We start from the raw sequence: 20,247 nt of genomic DNA, 5'->3' as shown, positions 1-20,247 counted from the left end.
TTAGGATGGCACAATACAACGAATTCACGACGAATTATTCTTGGAGCCGACAACAAAAAAACAATTCTTATAATTAAAGGACCTAATGACCTATATTCACCAAAATTGATGTGCCCCCATGTCTTGATGTGACGTTAGCGACGGAACTGGAAACCAAATTCGCTGCATAGCCGTTGTGGACAAAGGAATGTATTATACTATAAAGTGGCAGTATTTACTCATATTTTGCATATTGTCAGTGTTGGGAGGTGTTCCCGCCTGCAAAATTAAAACTTTTAAGGAATAAAAAAATAAATAAATACATCTTGCTTGAGTTTCCAAACACCCCTTTGCAAGTTGATATGACTCCTTATACTTCTATCATATACCATTGCACACACAATACAGCAGCACCCCAACATTATCTTCAGTGGCTAATTTAATATTCTAAAAACGTAATGTATTACGGTCTCATTGATTAAAACGGAGCACATGCAGCAAGAACCAGCCGTGCCTATCAAAGCCCACCGTGGACTTTTTTTTTTTTTGCGGACATCTTTACTTTTTGTCCACTTCAAACTTTTTCTTTGGGAGTGCCCATGGAGAGGAAAAGGCTTTACCTGCACTAAATCTGTAATATTGGGGTTTTCATTGTGATATTTTCAGAGGTTGAAGTGGGCATAGCTAGAGATGTCCAGGTAGATTTTGGTCACGATTGATCGCAGTTTTCGGACATTAAGCAACGTTAAGCTTCGTCTGTATAGTGGGCGCCTATGGAGAAGAAAAAGCTTAATGTGCACAAAAAAAACTGTGTATATAGGCGGATAGGAATCTGTACGCACTTACTTCATACTGCTGCCTCCCTTCTGCAACGAAGCATTACAACAATCGATTTTAACAAAAGTTACTCAAATGCTCCCTTGTTCACTTTCCTCCATGTTGCTGCTTTCCTTTTTTTTATGCTTGTATAAGTTAGTTTGGGAAAAAATGACAAGCCAAATTCAACAAAGCAAGGAATAGAAAATACAGGAAAAAAGTTGTCAGAAAGATTCATTCTCAAGTAAAGTACAGAGTAACTGGAATAATCTACCTAACAGCAAAGTATTTGTACTTCATGACTTCCAACCACTGATATGTGTTTATTAATCTATTTAAGTGTAGCATTTGGAGGACTGAAATGTTCTCAACCTATGATCTAAATAAATTGCCATATTCAGTGTACCGTTTTTGAATCATTACAAGGATATCGTCTCACACTTCCATTCATATACAAACTATATGATATGACAAACATGGTGGCACCCAGTTTCAGCGACAGTCACTGTAGATGGAGCAGATGATCGCACTACTTGTTACTTTAAACCGCATACACTCCTTGAAGTCTCAGCGCCCTTTGCACAATGGTCATTGCACCGGACTATTGCAATATTAGTCATTCGAACTGCTCTAAGTGCTAAAGGAGAGAACAACATCTTTTTGCACAATTGTTTTTTTGTCAATGTCTTTATGTCTCCAAAGTGTTCTGTAAATTGACTGTCTGTTGTACTAGAGCGGCTCCAACTACCGGAGACAAATTCCTTGTGTGTTTTGGACATACTTGGCAAATAAAGATGATTCTGATTCTGATTAGTAATAGAGTCTGCAATATTCATAGTTTCACATCAGGACCTTGTACCCCTAATTCCCCCCTCTCTTTTCTGCCCTCCCTCCCATTATGCAACACTGTTTACAGTAAAATTATGGTAAATTACAGTAACGTGTGAAAGTACTGTATTTTATTTTGCACCTATGGTGTATTTCGCTTTACAGTAATATACTGTATAAAAAAATACAGTATATTACTGCTCAAATTTCATTCAGTTTTACAGCAAAGGTTGACAGTTTTACAGCAGGTTTATAGTATTTCCTTAATCCAGCCCACTGAGCATTTACATGATCAAGAGTCCTGTAATATTTGTTGCATAAATGTAGCAAGTTTTCCCCTAAAAGTGGCCAATTGGGAAAAATAGTTACAAAAAATGGATTTTACACACACACACATATATATATATATATATATATATATATATATATATATATATATATATAAACTTTAATTTGAAAATGTATTTTATTAAATAATTAGTTAATGATAATTAAATCAATTATACATATAATAAACAACAATACATTTTACATACACATTTTACCTTTTGTATATAGCTCGTCCACAAATAACTGGTCATTTGTGCTCCAAGCAAGATCTTGTATGCGGGCACTTAGTACTTTGCGCATATGCGCATGCGTATCCCATACTAGGATGAGTGGAGGAGAGGAGTGGAAGGACTTGGGGTGTTGCTGCTCATTGGTCGAGAAAAATAGAATCAGATGACGTAGTAGTTCCGGGTTCCTGAGTCCTGAGAAGAGGTAACTGTCGGTCATTCAAATGCAGACACGAGTCACGACAAGTTGGGTTTTCGCTGCTCGAGGTAAGAATGCCGACAGCCTGTCAATTAAGCGGCTGATCACTCGCTCACCGGCCACTCCGATCTCATTACTGACTTTATCCGTTTGTAGATTGAAATGGCGGTTAATTTAAGAGGGAAGCGTAGAATTAATTGGTTTAGGTCTAGCTGTTACAAATCGCTGTTGTTAGGCGGTTGCTCAACGCCGGGCTGACGCACTTTTAACGAGCAGCGCCTTTTGTCCTATTTGCTTTAAAAACATTTGACTATCACAGCTAATTGAAGCCGAGTGGTTGGTCGTATTATGCCACAAATAAGGTTCGGGTGGATCTTTTTCTTTGTGTGTGTGCGTGGCGCAAGTAAACGGGAAATGTGGTAAGACGCTTAATTATGCCACACAATGGTAGCCTCTCATCATTTGGTGTAAAAACGCCTTTCAGTGATTCACCTGATAGACATGAGTCTGCTAATGTTCCAGAACATGTTACTAGTACACTTATAAGAGGAGGCCTCCTCTTTTATCCCTTTTATGCTTTTAAGTCGTCATATATTTCTTGTTCCTTTTACAATCGGGCACCACGCCACACGTGATTTTTAACCTTTATTTTTCTCGCAGTTTCATTTACTAGCTTGTCAAACTTGTTTTAGTTTAGCAAGGTAATGGACAAGTTATTCACCTGAGAAGTCCCTAAGGAGGAAGGCTTGACCTTCACGGTGAGTGGTGCTGTAACTGGAAGATCCTCATCCTGAAGTCCTTGGATGTGCATCCCCCTGATCAGATAAAAGCACTTTAATTTGGCCTTTTAAGTAAATCTGACGTGTCCGAAGGCCGCTGAATGTTTGCCATTGTGTTTTAATAGCTCTTGTAGTCATTCAGACTTTGATGGACAGTGAAGCCGAACAGTATGACCACCACCCGAGAGAGAATTATTAGATATATTTGGAAAAAGGGATATATTTGGATAAAGGGTGTTACCCTTGTGTTAAAAGATGTTAATTACAAACAATGCATTTGCTATTTTATTTTATACACAGTATTTTGGAGTTACTCATACTCTGGAGCTGGCGACCATTCCAGGGTGTAAAACGCCTCCCAAAGTCAACGGAGAGGCTCCAGCTCACCTGCGACCCCAATGAGGAAACGCACTATAAATATATAACTAAATGATATATAATCAATTACTATTTACATTTATAATCCAACTGTGTTGTGATTGGAGCTCTAGATAACTAGAAGTTTCCTGGATCATTTAGAAAGTTTACTCAAAATTGATGAGAAACATTAATCATTTTGTGAATGTAAACAAATTGTTTTCATTAACATTTCTTACAGAAATTGAACTACTGATTTTTAAAAAAAAAAAAAATTTCATAAATGGGATTTAAAAGAAAATCTGATACCATATGTGATTCTCCTAGTCTTCCTAATGGTTTGTATCTGCAGTAGCAGTTTTTTTTTTTTTTTTTTTTGCCCCCAAATATCAAATAATCTCTGTTCCAAAAAGGTTTGTTTATTCAAATGCATTTTCCATGGTTCAGGTTTGTTTTATTCAAAATGTTCAAATTTTTTTGTCAGTTGCGTAATGTTAAAAAATAATGTTAATATGAAAAAACAAAACACTCAGTGGCAACTTGAATGACAAAGTCACAATGCAAAAGTTATTGGTGTCACAGATGTGGCTTATTTTTCAGCATCATTGATCATGCCAAAGAAAATGGTAAACTCCATAATAAAAGAAAAATAAAACATTCCACCTTTGATAGTTTGTTGACAGTCTTCAACTCCTTTAAATGTGAGTCTGTTTGGATTAAGCAAAAAAGCTCTTTCTTACACACAAAAAAACTCCTCAGGCTGCTTGCTCAAATTGGCGATTGTAACTAGACCCTGCACCAGAATTACTAGGAACTAAATGTTCATTAGTCCTGTGTCCTATTGTAGGTTTTGAGTTCACATAGCAGCCAAAGGCCTCAGAATATTCATGTAAATCAGACTCATGTTGTGGTAGAAGTAACAGGCACTTATGAAGCAAAATGCACAAATAGACGAGATACTCATTTTAAACTTTCAGTTTCTCTACACTCCTTCTCGGGTAAAAAAAAAAAAAAAAGTGAAACACAGCCTGCATGTCTGTCCAGAAATCTCTGGAAGGTTTTTCTCTGGGAGTCCTCATAGCATGATGCAAAACTGTCGCCATAGACTTTTCAGTAGAGCTGTAGACTTGCTGCAGCTGAAATATAATGCAGGAAGTTGTCATCCAATCAGAAATGTTGTTCACCTTGCAGATCTTACCCCTCGGGGAAAGGTTCCTGGTCCAGCTCAAAAATCCTACCCCACTAGCAAGAACTCTATTCGTCCCTGAAAAACTACCAGGTTCTTTATTTTTGGAAGCGCTCCTATGGTGGGAACACATCAAATTCCTGCTAAAGTTCTGAGTTCTGGGATCAAAAAGTTCCTGCATTGTGAAACGGCCTTTTGACTTTTTTTTTTTTTGCTTAGAATTTATCTGTACACGATGTTGTCGACACGCTTTGTGACAGGATTTTGTATTTTATTTCAGTTCAAGGTTCTGGGATCTGGGGGACTGGACATACAGCAAGCCATTTCTGGGCTTCTAAGGCTCAAAGTTCTTCCCTACCCTTTTTAAGAGCAGTTCCCAATCTGAAGCAGGATTCATCACTGTGACTGTGCACCTCCCCTCACATACTCCTTCTGTAACGGTATGGCTTTTCAGTCGGATACTGTCCAATCTGTCATCCTTTTTCCGGTCCACCTTGTGGTGTGGCTCTACTCTGTCCTCTCCTTCCTACCATGGTACTACATCACTGGTGCTGGCCAGAGGAAAACTATGTCCAAGCGGGTCAAGGCCCGCTCTACCGCCGGCTGTGCCGAGGGACCTTACCGCTCTGTGGACCACTTTGACACTCTGGCCAAGGAAGATCTGCCTGGCAAGAACACTCTAGATAAGTTGTTCACATTTGCCGTGGAGCGCTTCGGAGATGCACCTAGTCTTGGCTCCAGAGAGGTGCTGAGTGAAGAAAACGAGATACAGCCCAACGGAAAGGTTTTTAAAAAAGTACTAACATACATTTATTCAATTGAACTTATTAACCTTATTTGTTTTGTCTATTTGAAGACTAATGGCTCTGGTTTTGCATCTTGACTCCTGCTAGCTGATCCTTAGTGACTACAAATGGCTCTCCTACAATCAAATGGACTCTCTTGTCAGTGAGTTTGGAAGAGGATTGGAAGCGCTTGGCCAGCAATCCAAAAGTAACATTGCAATCTTTTGCGAGACCAGAGCAGAGTGGATGATAACCGCCCAAACGTGCTTTAGGCATAATTTCCCACGTGTGTATTTTACAATCGTCTCTCCAGTGAAGTGTGTACAACAAATACCAAGTACGTATATTGACTCTGGATTTTGTTTTCTCAACAGTGGTGACATTTTATGCAACATTGGGAGAGGATGCAATTGCATTTGGACTAAATGAAACTGGCGTTTCACATCTTGTGACCAGTGTGGAACTGCTAGAGACTAAACTTAAAGTGAGTTTGTCGCTTCTAACATGATTGCAATCAGCTTTGCCATTTCTCAAATTGCTGTATACCATCAAATAGTGGTTGCTGTAATCGACGATGTTTCAAATAATCGCAGGATGCGTCATCCACAAAAAAAAAAAAAATGGATTCCCCTTGGGAAAAAGCTTTCAAATAAAAATAACCCACAAACTGTAGCATTATTCATCTTTAATAGCACAATATATCTGCCAAGTGGTTTGTCTGCTTCAGTTAACTACTCCCTGTCCTTTACACCTTAGATATTTAGTAACTACAACTTAGAAACAATACTGTGTAGCTTTGCCAGTTAATTAAATATATACTGAAAATGTGACGCAGTACATTTGCTCTATGTGGATGCAAATGTCTTTTAATCCTCTCTCTGCCATAACCCAGTGGTTTTTCAACTTGCTTTAGTTTTCCTTCCCATTCTATCGCGCCCCTAAAGCAAATTAAAAAGGGATTTGATCTTTAAGTGAGCCCATCCGACATCTGTTTAAAAAAATAAATAAGACTTACAGAGACAAAGCAACGCAACCTTTATAAAATACACAACTCTTGCAAGAGCAGTACGGCAGCTGCGTATATTGTAGTTCCTCCACAAAAAGGAACTAATGCAAATGTCAGGCCATTACTGTACACATTCCATGCCTATTACAACTCCTATCAACAGATGATGTGTGTTTGTAGTTCCACCCACGCAGTCTTTTGTAAATATAGCAGCCTCCTTACAAATAGATGCACTAATAAATAACGACTACTTGAGAGAAATACGATGTTCAATGCTTCTCAGTTCTTTGATTATTGTGTAGAAAAGGAATGATATCACTATTTTCAAAGCTTTGGAAAAAAAAAACAAAATATATTCTTACAGCCATGCTTTGTGGGAGTTGCTAATATATTATCGAGCCACTGTTGCGTCCGCAAGTCATTTTTCATTTTTGGTTGGTGATTTCTCACCACTTGTGTAATTGTGCGTTTAATTTATGGTTTCCAGTTATCAATTACGGTTTTAAGTATTTCCTGTGCATAATCTGTTTTTACTGTACACAAGCCATAAAGTCAAGCTGCGGTCTCTTACAGAAATATTGGTGAATTCAGAGCAAAAAACTTGGATCAAAGCACTTTGACACCTCATTTGTGCTCCTGTTTTGTCTAGAATGTGCTTCCAACTATCCCAAAACTGAAACATATAATCTATGTGGACCAGAAGAAAGTGACAACAGAAGGCTACCCAGCAGGACTCTCTATCCACAGCATGCAAGCGGTGCAGAATCTGGGCGCGCTGCCTGAAAATAGTGCGTGTTCTGTCACACCGTTTTTTTTTTTTGTTTTTTTTTTTTTTGAGCATGTACGGTACCAAGAGAAATTATCATACCCAATTTGAGGTGTTATATTTATTCCTCAGCAGCCTGAAAATAATTATATAGTTGTATAAATTGGCTTTCGAGCATAAAGTATTTTTTAAGTGACTCATATCCGATATGTTTGTGCTTACATTCACTGAACACATGAAAACATCATGCGTGGACAGAATGTGTTGTAGTTTTAGTGGATTGCCCACACGGGCATCTTTGCCTTCCTACTGTGGAAACATTGTACTGTTCTTTTATCTGCATGTCTATGATGATTGTTACTTTAATCACGTTTTCTGTCCGGAATGTCAGTGTCCTTGGCTGCAAACATTTTCCCTTTAAATTCCGATTAATTGCCCTCCTGAGAAGTACTTCCATAACCTATTGTTACCGGCACCAACACTTTCAAAGGCTCCAGTTTGTTGTGGGTAGTGTGCCATCTTTAGATTTTCAACAATAGTGCTTGTAGTTCATTCCAAAGAGGCCAATTTTGGGCTCCGATGTTTGGTGCCATCAAAGCCCAGTTGCCCTCAACTGATTGGTTAACATTTTATGATGATGATGATATGATGATGATTTTTTTTAATTGTTTTTAACTCTTAAGATTATTACGTGACAGCCAGGTATGTTTTTACAAGTTAAATTCAACTTGTTTTTCATTCAGTATGATCATTTTCTTGGACTTTGTAAGGAACATGCACAAAGAAATGGTAATTATTATTGTAACTGCAATCATTTTAAAAGTGTGTGCGTGTTTTGTAGTGGGACAGGAACTTGTTTTTTCATTCGGTATGATAATTTTCTTGGACTTTGTAAGGAACATGCACAAAGAAATGGTAATTATTATTGTAATGTAACTGAAATCATTTTAAAAGTGTGTCTGTGTTTTGTAGTGGGACAGGAACTTGTAAAGCCCCAGCCGTCTGACTTGGCTGTGGTGATGTACACCAGCGGCTCCACTGGGCGTCCCAAAGGAGTCATGATTGTCCACAGTAATTTGATTGCAGGAATGACAGGCCAATGTGAACGCATCCCAGGACTCGGGTACGTTTTAACTATTTAGAAAACACACAACCAAAGCACTTAACACTTGAGCTGTAAAGGTGTGTGTGTGTGACTCTCCTACCAGAGTTGGGTTACATGACGTATCAGCCAGACTACCAAACTGGTTTCACCTCCATAATGTGCACAAATGTCAGAGGGTGTGTGTGATTACAAGTAAATTGGCGGGTCTGGGGTAATGACAAATTTAGATTGCTTTTATTTTTTGTTTTTGTCTTTTTTACAAAATGAAAAGTTTAAATGTAAGCCCGTCTTCTACAGGGTAAAATCAACATTTGGATATCGACGCTTAGCTTGTGGTTGCTGAATTCGTGAAAAAACAATGGGGAAAATCACTTTGTGAACCACCTTTCAGTTGATTTAGTTGCTTAGGAGCAGAATCATATCTGAGGCTACTGAAAAAGAGATGGACTGGAAAAGGAAAACAAGCAGGTGTCACTGTCTGGTGTTTGCTGTGAGAGTCCAGCTAACAGCTGCCTATAAATCCTACTAGCTATGTTGCCAGTAAAATAATGAATCACCCAAAAGCAAGTCAGAAGCCCTTAACATTTAAAAAAATCCAAATTGGTGGAGTTGCAGAACAGTCAAAATCAGCTGCTGTGCCATTCATGCATTGGATCGACATAATGCACTGCATATTTCCTCAGCATTGCTGATGATAAATTGTGCTTGCCAGCTTCCAAAGAGATGGCAGAAAATGTGAGTTGAAAGAAGCAAAAATGTTGGATGTGGTTGAAGAATACTACTTTCATACGGCACTGATAATGCCTGAAGATATCCTTACTAGAGTCATTTGTTTCGTGAGCAAAGACTGGTATAAAATTACTGGTGTTCTACACTTGTGTATAACTTGACAATACTGGTAAACTTAATTCCAGTTTAATTCACATACGTTCTCATGTTTGCATGATTTAAATGTTTTATTCATAGGCTTGTAACTGTGAGAAAGACATGCCACAAAACACAGCAGAGGAATAACATGACAGTTACGCTCTGACTATAAGCTGCATACAAACGTAACAAAATAAACAATGCGGCTTATTATGCGCATTTCCCCCATCCCGACGTAATACCTCCGCTGTAGCCTTCAACCTTGTCGTGGCACTTCCTGTATTTTCACTTGCTACTTTGTGTTTCCGCTTATTTCATAGTTATATTGGTGTTTTTTGTTTTCTCACATAGTTGTATGTGTGAAAGAAGTACCACATTTTGTCAAATTTAGTGGGTGTGGCGTAGAAGTACTTCTCAATTAGAATGGCATGAAAAGGTTTTTAAAAAAATAATAATAATGTGGCACTCATTTCTAAAAGTGAAACCCGTTTATTATATAGATTCCTTACACATAAAGTGAAATATTTCTAGCCTTCTTCCAAGTCGATTATTATGGTGTACAGATCACGGAAACCCCAAATTCACTGTCTCAGAAAATGTGAATATTGTGAAAAAGTCAAATATTGGAAAGTCATGGTGTCACACACTAATCAGCTAATTAACACCTGCAAACGTTTGTGGAGCCTTAGTCTGGGTTAGTTGGCTACACACTCCTAGGAGAGAAGACTGACTTGACAGATGTCCAGAAGACGGTAATTAATATCCTCCACAAGGAGGGTAAAACACAGAAGGTCGTTGTATCCAAGCATATTCATAGAAAGGTGAGTGAAAGGAAAAGATGTACCAACTAAGGGTGTAATTCCAGTCTTTGTCAAGCAATATTCATTCAAGAATTTAGGGGAGCTTCACAAGGAGTGAACTTATGATGGGAATCCTAAGCACGGAGGAATTCTAGACATGGGCTACAAATGTCTCATTCCTTGTCAAGCCACTCCTGAACCAGAGACTATGTCAGAAGTCTGTTGCCGTGGCTGTGGTGGAAAAAATAATTGGACTGTTGTTCAGTGGGCCAAAGTCCTCTTTTCAGACGAAAATAAATTTTGCATAGAATTAAGAAATTAGGCGGCACGGTGGACACCTGGTTAGCACCTGCGACCCTAGTGAGGATAAGCGGTATGAAAAATGAATGAATGAATTAGGAAATCAAGGTCCCAGCGTCTGACGAAAGAACAGAGACTCACGGAATCAGTGTTGCTTGAAGGCCATTGTGAGTTCTCTACAGTCAGTGATTATTTGTGCTGCAATGTCATCTGGTGCTGTCAATCAACGCAGCCATCTTACCAGGAAATTTTTGAGCACTTAATGCTTGCTTCTGCTTACAAGCTCTATGGAGATGCTGATTTCATTTTCCAGCAGGACTTGGCACCTGCCTACACTGCCAAAGGTACGAAAAGTTGGTTCAATGACCATGGTGTTACTGTGCTTTATTGGGCACCAAACCCGAGCAGAAGATGAGTGACACGAGACCCAACAATGCAGATGACCTGAAGGCTTGTTATCAAAACAACCTGGGATTCCGTTACACCTGAGTAGTGCCACAGGCTGCACGCCTCCATGACACGCCGCAATGGATAGACATACATGCAAAAGGCCTGACCAAGTATTGAGTGTGTAGAAATGAACATACTGGTACTTTTCTGAAGCCCATTTGTTTAAATCTGTAAACCATAATCAACTTGCAAACAAGAGTCTTTACAAATATCAGTGTGTAATGAATCTTGATAATGGGTTTAATTTTCTAAAATGAGTAACAAATATTAACTTTAACTAGCTTCTTACCTCACTCGCTCAAAATTGTAGCTGCAGGGGTTATCATAAATATCTGCTAAAGTTGCCACAATGAAAAAAATACTTTTCCGTCACTTATGTCACAAACTCATTTTCTGCTGAAAAATGAAGTGCTGAGCACTTCCCAACTCAGTGGGTCAGTGGCAATAAATGACTCTAACTTGATAATGGGAAGAGCAATGTCACAAGAAAAGGGAAATTAACAGTAGCTCATAAACAAACTGCTTTAAATTTTCCCAACCGTAACACACGATGTGGCCACATACTGGAGGTGGAGGTTCTCACCTTTGCATCTCCGTGTTCCAACAGCCCTAAGGATATTTACATCGGCTACCTCCCTTTGGCTCATGTGCTGGAGATGACCGCGGAGATCAGCTGTGTCACATATGGATGTCCGATAGGCTACTCTTCCCCACAGACACTGTCTGATCAGGTATATGTTCTGCACCATCTTATATCAGTCATTTTGTATACTACACATGCATTGACCCTAATCAACATAAGACTTAAATCGGCGTGATCATTGGTTTCTTCCTATTCTTCTAGTCCTCAAAAATAAAGAGGGGAAGCAAGGGCGACTGCACTGTGCTTAAACCCACACTGATGGCAGCTGTGCCGGTAAGAATATTGTTTTTTGTCTTTTCACTTCTCTCTTTTATTTCATCATCTCTTGGTCCCCCCCACCAAATAGGAAATTTTGGATCGCATAAACAAGAATGTGATGGCCAAAGTGCAGGAGATGAGCTATGTTCAGAAGAAGCTGTTCAACTTGGGCTACCAATACAAACTAAAGCAGATCAAGAAAGGCTACGATGCACCGCTCTGCAATGCGTAAGGACTCTTTTGCATCAGAACAAGTGCTCTCATGTTTCAGCTTATAAAATAAAAGCAGAGCAGCAGGTTTAACTTCTTAAAATTATAAGGGTGACATGCATATCCTTGTACAGCCTGTTGTTCTCCAAAGTGAAGAAGCTGCTGGGCGGGCGAGTGCGGTTAATGCTGTCGGGTGGAGCTCCTCTGTCCCCGACTACACAGAGGTTCATGAACGTGTGCTTCTGCTGCTCAGTGGGTCAAGGCTATGGCCTCACTGAAACCTGTGGAGCAGGCACCATCACTGAGGGTAAGGTCCTGTCCACACAAGCACTGATCAGGTTTTTTTTGTGCGTTCTGTCTCTGGCTCTCCACAGTTTGGGTGGTTGAAAACAATGTTTTTCTTTTAATGTTCTGACAGGGTTTCAGCATTTGTGTATAGAAATTATTCGTCTAGTATTGTTCTTGCTATTCAGCACAGAAAAATTCTAAAAGAAATGCATACAATTCTGGTACATTATATATATATATATAGATATAGATATATATAGATAGTAAATGTGACTCATTTAATATTGTCGACCATTGCAATAAAGGGTTAATAAATGTCACAATAAGGTTAGCACCATACTTGCACCAATTTTTTATTGTGCACAGACTTTTTTTTTTCTAACTGAGCCTTTTCCAGTTCATATAGGTGGCAAATTTCTGGACAGAGATTGTGTTAAAACACTACTGTGTAAAGTGCTTCACCTTTGGGGGACTTTGACTTAAAAATAACTTGGTAATTTCAGTGGGGAAGATAATTCTTATCTCCTAAATTGCAAATAAATGAATGGTTTCTAATTTAAAGGTGGGTTTATTTTAACACTGAGAAACAGAACACAAAAAATGCATTATATAGAAGGTATAAATTGTAATTTCCTTGAGGCAAATAAGTAATCCCATGAATTCTATCTTCCACAAAATAGTTATGTACCTCTGGGGCACGCAGATTAGTCCTCTTCTCACCTGGTTACGTGTTAAAGAACCTGACCATGACTACAGAAGTAATGTATTTCTATCCAAACTCTCCAACATTGGCAACACAAAGTTGTCAAAGGACATCAGGGACAAGACTGTTGACCTTCACTATACTGAAAAGGGCTACACGTCAATCATTAAGAATTTAGATTAGAAGAATACAAATGTTGGTGCAATTGCTAATATAAATGGAAGAATACAAAGTAACCAATTGCCCTTGGTCCTGCGCTTCCCACATATGAAGTAAAAATTATCATGTGAAAGGTGAGAGCTCATCCCGGAACTACATGGCTGGAATATTGCTCATGATCTGAAGGTAGTTGGGAACACAGTCATCAATAAAAAAACATTGGTAACGCATTGAAATTCTGCTGCACCATCAAGATCCCCCTGTTTAAAATGGCACATGCACAGGGCATATCTCCACAGAATTTGCAAATTAAAACCTGAATGATGTATAAAACGTTTGGGTGATTTGATCAGATGAGACCGCAATTGAGCTCTTTGAAATGGACTTGACTTGTTTTGAGCTGCTGCCAGAACACACAAGATGGTTGGTGTTCCAGTATGACACTGATTTGAAACTGAAGGCCTAGGCAAAAAAAGGAGTGGGTCAAAGAAGAAACATTGGGGAAGGAGCTTACCCTATCTTTAAACAGAAATCCTGTGGATAATGGTGGTGTCGAACTCTTCAGTGAGTGCCACGTCCTAACTCTGGTTTCCAGGAGGTCCGTGATGACTGAAAATCATGTGTATAATCACCATGTTATTACGTATACACAATTGTCCCTGCATTGCATTATATTTTAAACAACAAATTGAACATGAACCCAGAAGCTATGGAAAATAGTGACAACCAAATGTTCAAGTTCTGATTATAATTTAAGAGATTTAGTGTTGGTAATATCTGTAAAAAGTGAAGAATCGATGCAATTTTGGTCAAAATAAAAAGAGCAAATCCCTTTAGCAAGAAACATGAAGTAGACTCACTATATGCTTTAGTGGGCCACATAAAGTGACTTGGCAGGCTGGAACTGAACCTCGGGCCTTGAATTAGATATGCTGTAGAATATCTGTGGAGCGAGTTGAAGCTTGGAGTGGCAATTTACAACCTGGTGAACAATTATGTTCTAGTAACATGTCTGCAATTGCTATTGAGGGCATTTGTACAAAGTTATACTGTATTTTGCTTGGATCAAAAACATGTTTCCCTCAGATGCACATTACTTCATAACGGTAATCAGTTTTTACTTGATAATCTATGTTAAACTATACCTACTATAATAACAATAGGCCGTTGCTATTGGACACGTGCACTAAATCAGTGGGGAATTTATTTCCTCACTTATGTCACACAGTTGCAGACAATAGCACTGGGCGTGTCGGCGCGCCACTTATTTGCTGTGAGTTCAGACTGCGGGACTGGGCTGAAGGTAAGTCTGTCTATCTGACTTGTGGCATCTTGTTGCACATTCCAGTAAAACACGCATTTCTCGATTTCAGTGGTAAGTACATTTGATTGTGTCTTTATTTGCTGCTTTAATAAGGCGGCTACACCAACAAAGATAAGCCCCACCCCAGAGGCGAGGTCTTGATTGGCGGGCCCAATGTGACCATGGGTTACTTCAAGTACGAGAGCAAGGATGAGGACTTTTTTGTGGATGAGAGCGGTCAAAGATGGTTTTGCACTGGAGATGTTGGTGAGGTTCACCCAGATGGCTGTCTGCAAATAGTTGGTGCGTGTCCTCACAACATCCATTCAGCACATAAATGGCCATCAGCCCACTTCTGATAGGTTAGGTTGAGATGAAAATTTTCTATTCTTTTTCTATTCTTGTTTAGACCGTAAGAAAGACCTGGTCAAACTGCAGGCGGGGGTGTACGTGTCTCTTGGTAAGGTGGAGTGTGCCCTGAAAAACAGCTCCCTCATAGACAACATCTGTGTCTATGCAAACAGGTGAGTCAAGTGAAACCAGTGTCAATTATTGCAAGTGTCAACAAACAGCATGAGGACTGACTTTTGTGTCCCATTCCAAGGCCAAAATGTTGCATTTGTCACAAAAGCGACAACCAGGTGTGGTTGTCGCACAGGAAAGGCATTCAGGAAAAGATAATTTTCCCCTTTAGTGAGGGAAAGTGACCAGAAGATGGCAGTAGTCTCTATGTGCACTCGCGAACCTGATCTTGATCAGGAGTCTCCCGATTCCTTATTTACAATCTCTTCAATCCAAAACTATCCATCCATCCATTTTCCGTACCACTTATCCTCACTAGGGTCGCGGGCTGTGCTGGAGCCTGTCCCAGCTGACTCTGGACGAGAGGCATGGTATACACCCTGAACTGGTCGCCAGCCAATCGCAGGGCACATTAAAACAAACAACCATTCGCACTCACATTCACACCTACAGGCAATTTACTCTTTAATCTATCTACCATGCATGTTTTTGGGATGTGGGGGGGAACCAGAGTACCCGGAGAAAACCCACGCAGGCACGGGGAGAACATGCAAATTCCACACAGGCGTGGCCAGATTTGAACCAGATGTTCTAACCAGACAGTCACTGTGCGCCAATCCAAAACTATTAAACTGTAAATCTGATGAAACACTTAATTTCCATAACTTTATGCATGTCAGCAGATAGCAAAGTAATTTTATTGTGTCCTATGAACCAGTAATAAGTCGTATAATAAGAGACTGCTCCAAATAAAACATCCATTGCATGTTAAGTAACCTAATCAAGAAGTGACATATCAAAAGAAGCCATACGCTGCTTGGAATACAGTAACCCCCCCCCCCCCCCACCCCACGTTTCACACCTACAATAAGTGAAATCTGCGATAGAGGCTTTCCCCATTTAAATCCACCCTAGGCACTTAGCATTTACAGCACTTAATTTTTTTGTAAAGTATTTAAACACACTTTTAAAACAATACAAACATAATTAAGAGAGAGCAAGCGCAATGGATAACACAAAAAAAATGTAGTACAAACCATATGAAAAAATAAACTGTAATAACACTTAAAAATCTGCAATACAGCAGGACTGCGAAGGTCCTGGGGAATACATTCCACACGCACCTGCAATAGATGAAAATCCGTGCTATTGACAAGAAAGACTATAAAATACTTTCTTATAATTTCACCCCTCCCACATGCTGTAAACACATTTAAGATTATTGCACCCCTTTTAAAGTAGTCCTTAGCACCTGTTCTCACTTGCTGTCAGAAAGTGGGAGTTGTATAACATCACTTTGTGGGAACGAAAAGAAAACTCTCTCTCACAGCTTTATACACGCTGGATATTGAACTATTGAGTTTGTCTCGCCCGTTTCATTTACCTCACAGGTTTCAACAGCTCTTATTAGACCACTACGTTGGCGTATATTCACCCCCAAGGGGTTGGGAGAACTGGAGACGGGGATAGTTGGACTCTGCACAGCCTACGTCATATCGAAGTGACCGACTGCTTTGTTGGAATGCTGGGATGCAGCAGTAGGGGGCACCAAATATCGCAGATTAAAGCTTTATATACCAGACTCATCAACCAAACAGTATAATTCTAATTTTAAATCCGCTATATCTTAATACTAACATAATGTGAAATGCTATTGGTGGGCTAATGGTAATAAGCATGGATTTTGCCATAATTATAAACCCTCAAACTATTACTTTAACACACACGGTGTAGCAACACACGCAAACTTAGCATACAACACACTATATTTTTCCCTCTGCTCTGTGGGAAGAATGAATAATAAAACGTCAAGACATGCTACTATGTTACACTGAACGGGCATCCTATTCTACTTGCTGTTAATTAAGCTGCATCGCACTTGCCAGTATACTGTAAAACCCCATTCCCTCAATGTCATATCCCCAGGACCATTGTAAACTGAGGAGACATTTTCCACTGACCAGACTGCCACATGCTCTGTTACTACTCTCACTTCTACTTATTGGCTAAAAATGGTTTGTGCGACTAACGTATGGCGAGAATTAGAATCTCCCATTTCCTATCAAAGGGTTTGGAATACAAACTGCATGCAATTCATTTCCTCGTGTTATTTTACCCTTCAGCGATCAGAACTACATCATCAGCTTTGTGGTTCCCAACCAGAAGCGGATGATGGAACTGGCCAAGCAGAGAGGATTGGTCGTACAATGGGAGGAAATCTGCACTCATCCTGACATGGAGAAAGAGGTCCTGAAGGAGATTAAGGAGGTTGCTGCTAAAGGTAGGAGCTCGGTCTTTACAAGACAATTCTGTGTGTAAAGTACTAGGTATGGTTTAACCTAGTCTTCTCATCCTCATAGTTAAACTCCAGCGCTTTGAAATTCCCGTGAAGGTCCATCTGAGCCCAGAGCCGTGGACGCCTGAGATGGGTCTCGTCACTGATGCGTTCAAGCTGAAGCGCAAAGAGCTGAAGAACCACTATCGCCACCACATAGAGAGAATGTATGAGGCTAAATAACACCCACATTCTCTCCCAATAGGCTTTATTTCATCTTGACCACTCTTGCCTGTAAATAGTTTTCCTGTGATGTTTGTGGGTTTTTCATGCTGTCTGTGTTCCAGAGGCACACAGATGAAAATGGGCTCAACAGGGAAGTTGTAGCTGTCGATCCACCTGTGCCGCTGGTGCATAGGATAGGATTGTTAAAGATGTGCAAGGGTAGCTGCTGTGTTGAAGGACTATGGTTGTCACCCTCACTCATCCACGTGTTGCTAATAATGTGCCAAGTTAGTCATGGAATTTTTATGATTGTGTTGCTCTTTTGTAGTTGGAGTACAGATGTTACTGTGCCTTCAGTTTGCAGCACTTGTCATCAGCACAATATGGCATTTTGATAAAAAACTAAAATGTTTCAACGGCCATGTGAAAAGTTTACATGAAGCATTAGGTCAGCAACACCCCCTATCCAGAGAGATGCTTGAGAACTTTGACTTAATTTATTTTGGCTAATTTAATTTATGTCCATTAATGCTGAAAAATACCAAATGTGTCACCATAAATGACTCAGGAACACAGTTTTCTTTTTGACACTGCCAAAAGTGGGTTGCTTGCACTTAAGCTGCACATCTTATTTTGTTCAGGATAGGTGGTTGAAGAACATGCTTGATGGCGGCAGCTACACTTATAGCCTATATAAAGGGGAAACTGACCATGTCAATGTTTTCTGTATTTTTGTGACCTTATTTGTATACTGTACACACAAAAATCACAGGCCTTGTTGTTCAAGCTTTTCCTGAAAATAAATACATTTTCATAGTAAATTTTCAATTCAACTTTTTTCATCTACCATTACGTAACTATAGAAATAAACAAAGACAGTCTAGCTGAGGGCACTCAGCTATTCCAGTCTTGAAAACGGAAACAGTCACTAGCGATCTTCCACACGGGCTGGTCGTTATTGGGTGACGCCTGAGCAGTTAAAAGAAAATTTTGGTTGAAGAAACGCTGCTTGTTCCCCTCAAACTTGACCGTTCCGCCGGTCACCACCAGTAGAGTCATCTGACCCTGGGTTGCTTGATCTGTGAACCAAGGGAGAAAAGGGTGATAAGACCTTGGAGTTTAAATCCATCTATACCAGGGCTGTACAAAGTCTGGCCCATGGGCCTTTTTTTTTTTTTTCTCTCTTTTTTTTATACTAGCATTTGACCTCTTGGAGCATCACTAACCATGAACTGGTTGACAATCCAGAGTATGAACTTGGAACTCGCTAGAAGGCAGTGCCTCAAAAAACTCGCCCAGGGAATCTAGTCCGGATACAGTGTTTCCATTCCACACCAAGGTTGCCTTATCCAAGTAGAGTCTGGTGAGGTTCTGAAACAAGCAATCGACAGAAACATCAGATAACAGGACAGTACTGTAATTTACTTATAATGAGCACCCAGTGGCATGCAGACAACATCAAAGGCCAAATAATGGTAAAATGGTCTCATTATGGACAGAATGTCATGCAAGGAACAATAATCTTTTCTGTATTTTTTTGTTTATTTTTTAAAATATAATTTCAGAGGGGTGGCACGGTGGCCGACTGGTGAGAGCGTCGGCCTCACAGTTCTGAGGAGTGGGGTTCAATCCCCGACCCCGCCTGTGTGGAGTTTGCATGTTCTCCCCGTGCCTGCGTGGGTCTTCTCCGGGCACTCCGGTTTCCTCCCACATCCCAAAAACATGCATGGTAGGTTAATTGACAACTCTAAATTGCCCGTAGGTGTGAATGTGAGTGCGAATGGTTGTTTGTTTGTATGTGCCCTGCAATTGGCTGGCAACCAGTTCAGGGTGTACCCCGCCTCCTGCCCGATGATAGCTGGGCTAGACTCCAGCAGGCCCGCGACCCTTGTGAGGATAAGCGGCTTAGAAAATGGATGGATGGATCATTTCAGAGGATTTATTTTTTGGAGAACTATTTTGTAACTATAGAGGGGTGTACCGTTTAAAAAAAAAAAAAAACTATAAATGGATAAAATATTTACTAGAGTTGTGTGGGATGGGCCAAAACAAGCAGCTTTTGCTTCAGCCCATTCCCTTTTGGTTGTTGAAATGAAGGAACCTTCGTATTGTATCATTTATTAACTCTTGTGCAACAACCAAATAAAATTATTACTCAACGCGTTGGTCTTTGCACTTATGAACAGTTAGGGCTTGTTCGCTTCGGAAATCAGAAAGATCGTCCCTTTAAACAACACTCACCCTTCTCTTTTTATCCACACAGTCATAGTAAATGTTGACGAATTCCTCCGAATATCTGCATGACTGGTCCACATGGGTCCTGAAATCCTGAGATGGGAAAACGGTTTGCAGATAGATGTGTGATATTGTTCCTTAACACGTGTACGTCAAATTCTAGCTAGATGCTAAGTACGTTACGTTGTCTGTAGCCTAAAAATAAGGTTTATATTGTAGCTTACCAACGTAGCTGCCATGAGCCAAAAATCTGCCCAATGTTTCAGAACGACGCTGGAGCGTTCGGAGGAGAAATATAAGACAGTATTGTGTTTTGTATAATTTCAAATACTGTATCTTATTTTCAAAGCTTCCTTGGTGGTGGCGTCGATACTTGTTTTACTTCCTGCAAAAGTAGGAAAAATAAAATTCCTTCCAAAATAAAATATTTTTGGGTTGAATGCAATGTGATTGTCTGCTGCTGTTGTGCCAGGTGTTTTCATATACTCACATATAAATTATATTTATATTTGGTTTTATATGCATCTAAATTATGCAGCATTTCCTTGTCACACTTTGGAGAGGTCTCGCACTATTATTTTATTGTGAATAATTCACGTAATTTTATGCGGAAGTAGAAGTAGTAATTTACTGAGTCATTCCCCCG

At 39.8% G+C, this 20,247-nt stretch overlaps 2 protein-coding genes across 3 annotated transcripts; one reads left to right on the top strand and one right to left on the bottom strand.

Annotated features, from left to right (window-relative positions):
* The first annotated feature begins 2,382 nt into the window (after window positions 1-2,382).
* Window positions 2,383-18,187, top strand: acsl4a (acyl-CoA synthetase long chain family member 4a). Of its 2 annotated transcripts, XM_061685013.1 has the most exons (16): window positions 2,383-2,447; window positions 4,982-5,141; window positions 5,261-5,497; window positions 5,595-5,772; window positions 5,861-5,970; window positions 7,142-7,280; window positions 8,231-8,381; window positions 11,388-11,511; window positions 11,625-11,696; window positions 11,770-11,909; window positions 12,026-12,198; window positions 14,270-14,344; window positions 14,459-14,647; window positions 14,754-14,868; window positions 16,990-17,147; window positions 17,227-18,187. In XM_061685013.1, the coding sequence occupies exons 3-16, from the start codon at window positions 5,270-5,272 to the stop codon at window positions 17,382-17,384; spliced, it is 2,010 nt and encodes a 669-aa protein (XP_061540997.1). In that variant the 5' UTR covers window positions 2,383-2,447; window positions 4,982-5,141; window positions 5,261-5,269; the 3' UTR covers window positions 17,385-18,187. The 2 variants fall into 2 exon arrangements, with proteins under 2 accessions (XP_061540997.1, XP_061540996.1); XM_061685012.1 differs by having other exon boundaries at window positions 4,982-5,497.
* On the bottom strand, window positions 17,850-19,977 carry nxt2 (nuclear transport factor 2-like export factor 2). The gene is made up of 4 exons (XM_061685016.1): window positions 19,826-19,977; window positions 19,608-19,694; window positions 18,593-18,737; window positions 17,850-18,445 (listed from the first exon to the last, which is right to left on the bottom strand). Exons 1-4 carry the CDS (start codon window positions 19,838-19,840, stop codon window positions 18,261-18,263), a joined length of 432 nt encoding a protein of 143 aa, XP_061541000.1. The 5' UTR covers window positions 19,841-19,977; the 3' UTR covers window positions 17,850-18,260.
* Window positions 19,978-20,247: the final 270 nt, after the last annotated feature.

This window comes from Phycodurus eques, chromosome 9 (genome assembly GCF_024500275.1).
Source record: "Phycodurus eques isolate BA_2022a chromosome 9, UOR_Pequ_1.1, whole genome shotgun sequence".
In the NCBI taxonomy this organism is placed as follows: Eukaryota; Metazoa; Chordata; class Actinopteri; order Syngnathiformes; family Syngnathidae; genus Phycodurus; species Phycodurus eques.
The sequence above is the reverse complement of the archived record's forward strand: the minus strand, read 5'-3'. Positions and strand labels throughout refer to the sequence as shown.

Excerpts from the sequence above, each read along its gene's own strand:
- nxt2 (XM_061685016.1), bottom strand. Across the intron at positions 18,738-19,607 it reads GTGTGGATAAAAAGAGAAGG|AACCTCACCAGACTCTACTT; the intron begins GTGAGTGTTGTT and ends TGCTTGTTTCAG. Across the intron at positions 18,446-18,592 it reads GGATTGTCAACCAGTTCATG|ATCAAGCAACCCAGGGTCAG; the intron begins GTTAGTGATGCT and ends CTTGGTTCACAG.
- acsl4a (XM_061685012.1), top strand. The coding sequence starts at position 5,144 with ATGGCTTTTCAGTCGGATACTGTCCAATCTGTCATCCTTTTTCCGGTC. Across the intron at positions 12,199-14,269 it reads AGCAGGCACCATCACTGAGG|TTGCAGACAATAGCACTGGG; the intron begins GTAAGGTCCTGT and ends TATGTCACACAG. Across the intron at positions 14,869-16,989 it reads ATCTGTGTCTATGCAAACAG|CGATCAGAACTACATCATCA; the intron begins GTGAGTCAAGTG and ends TTTACCCTTCAG.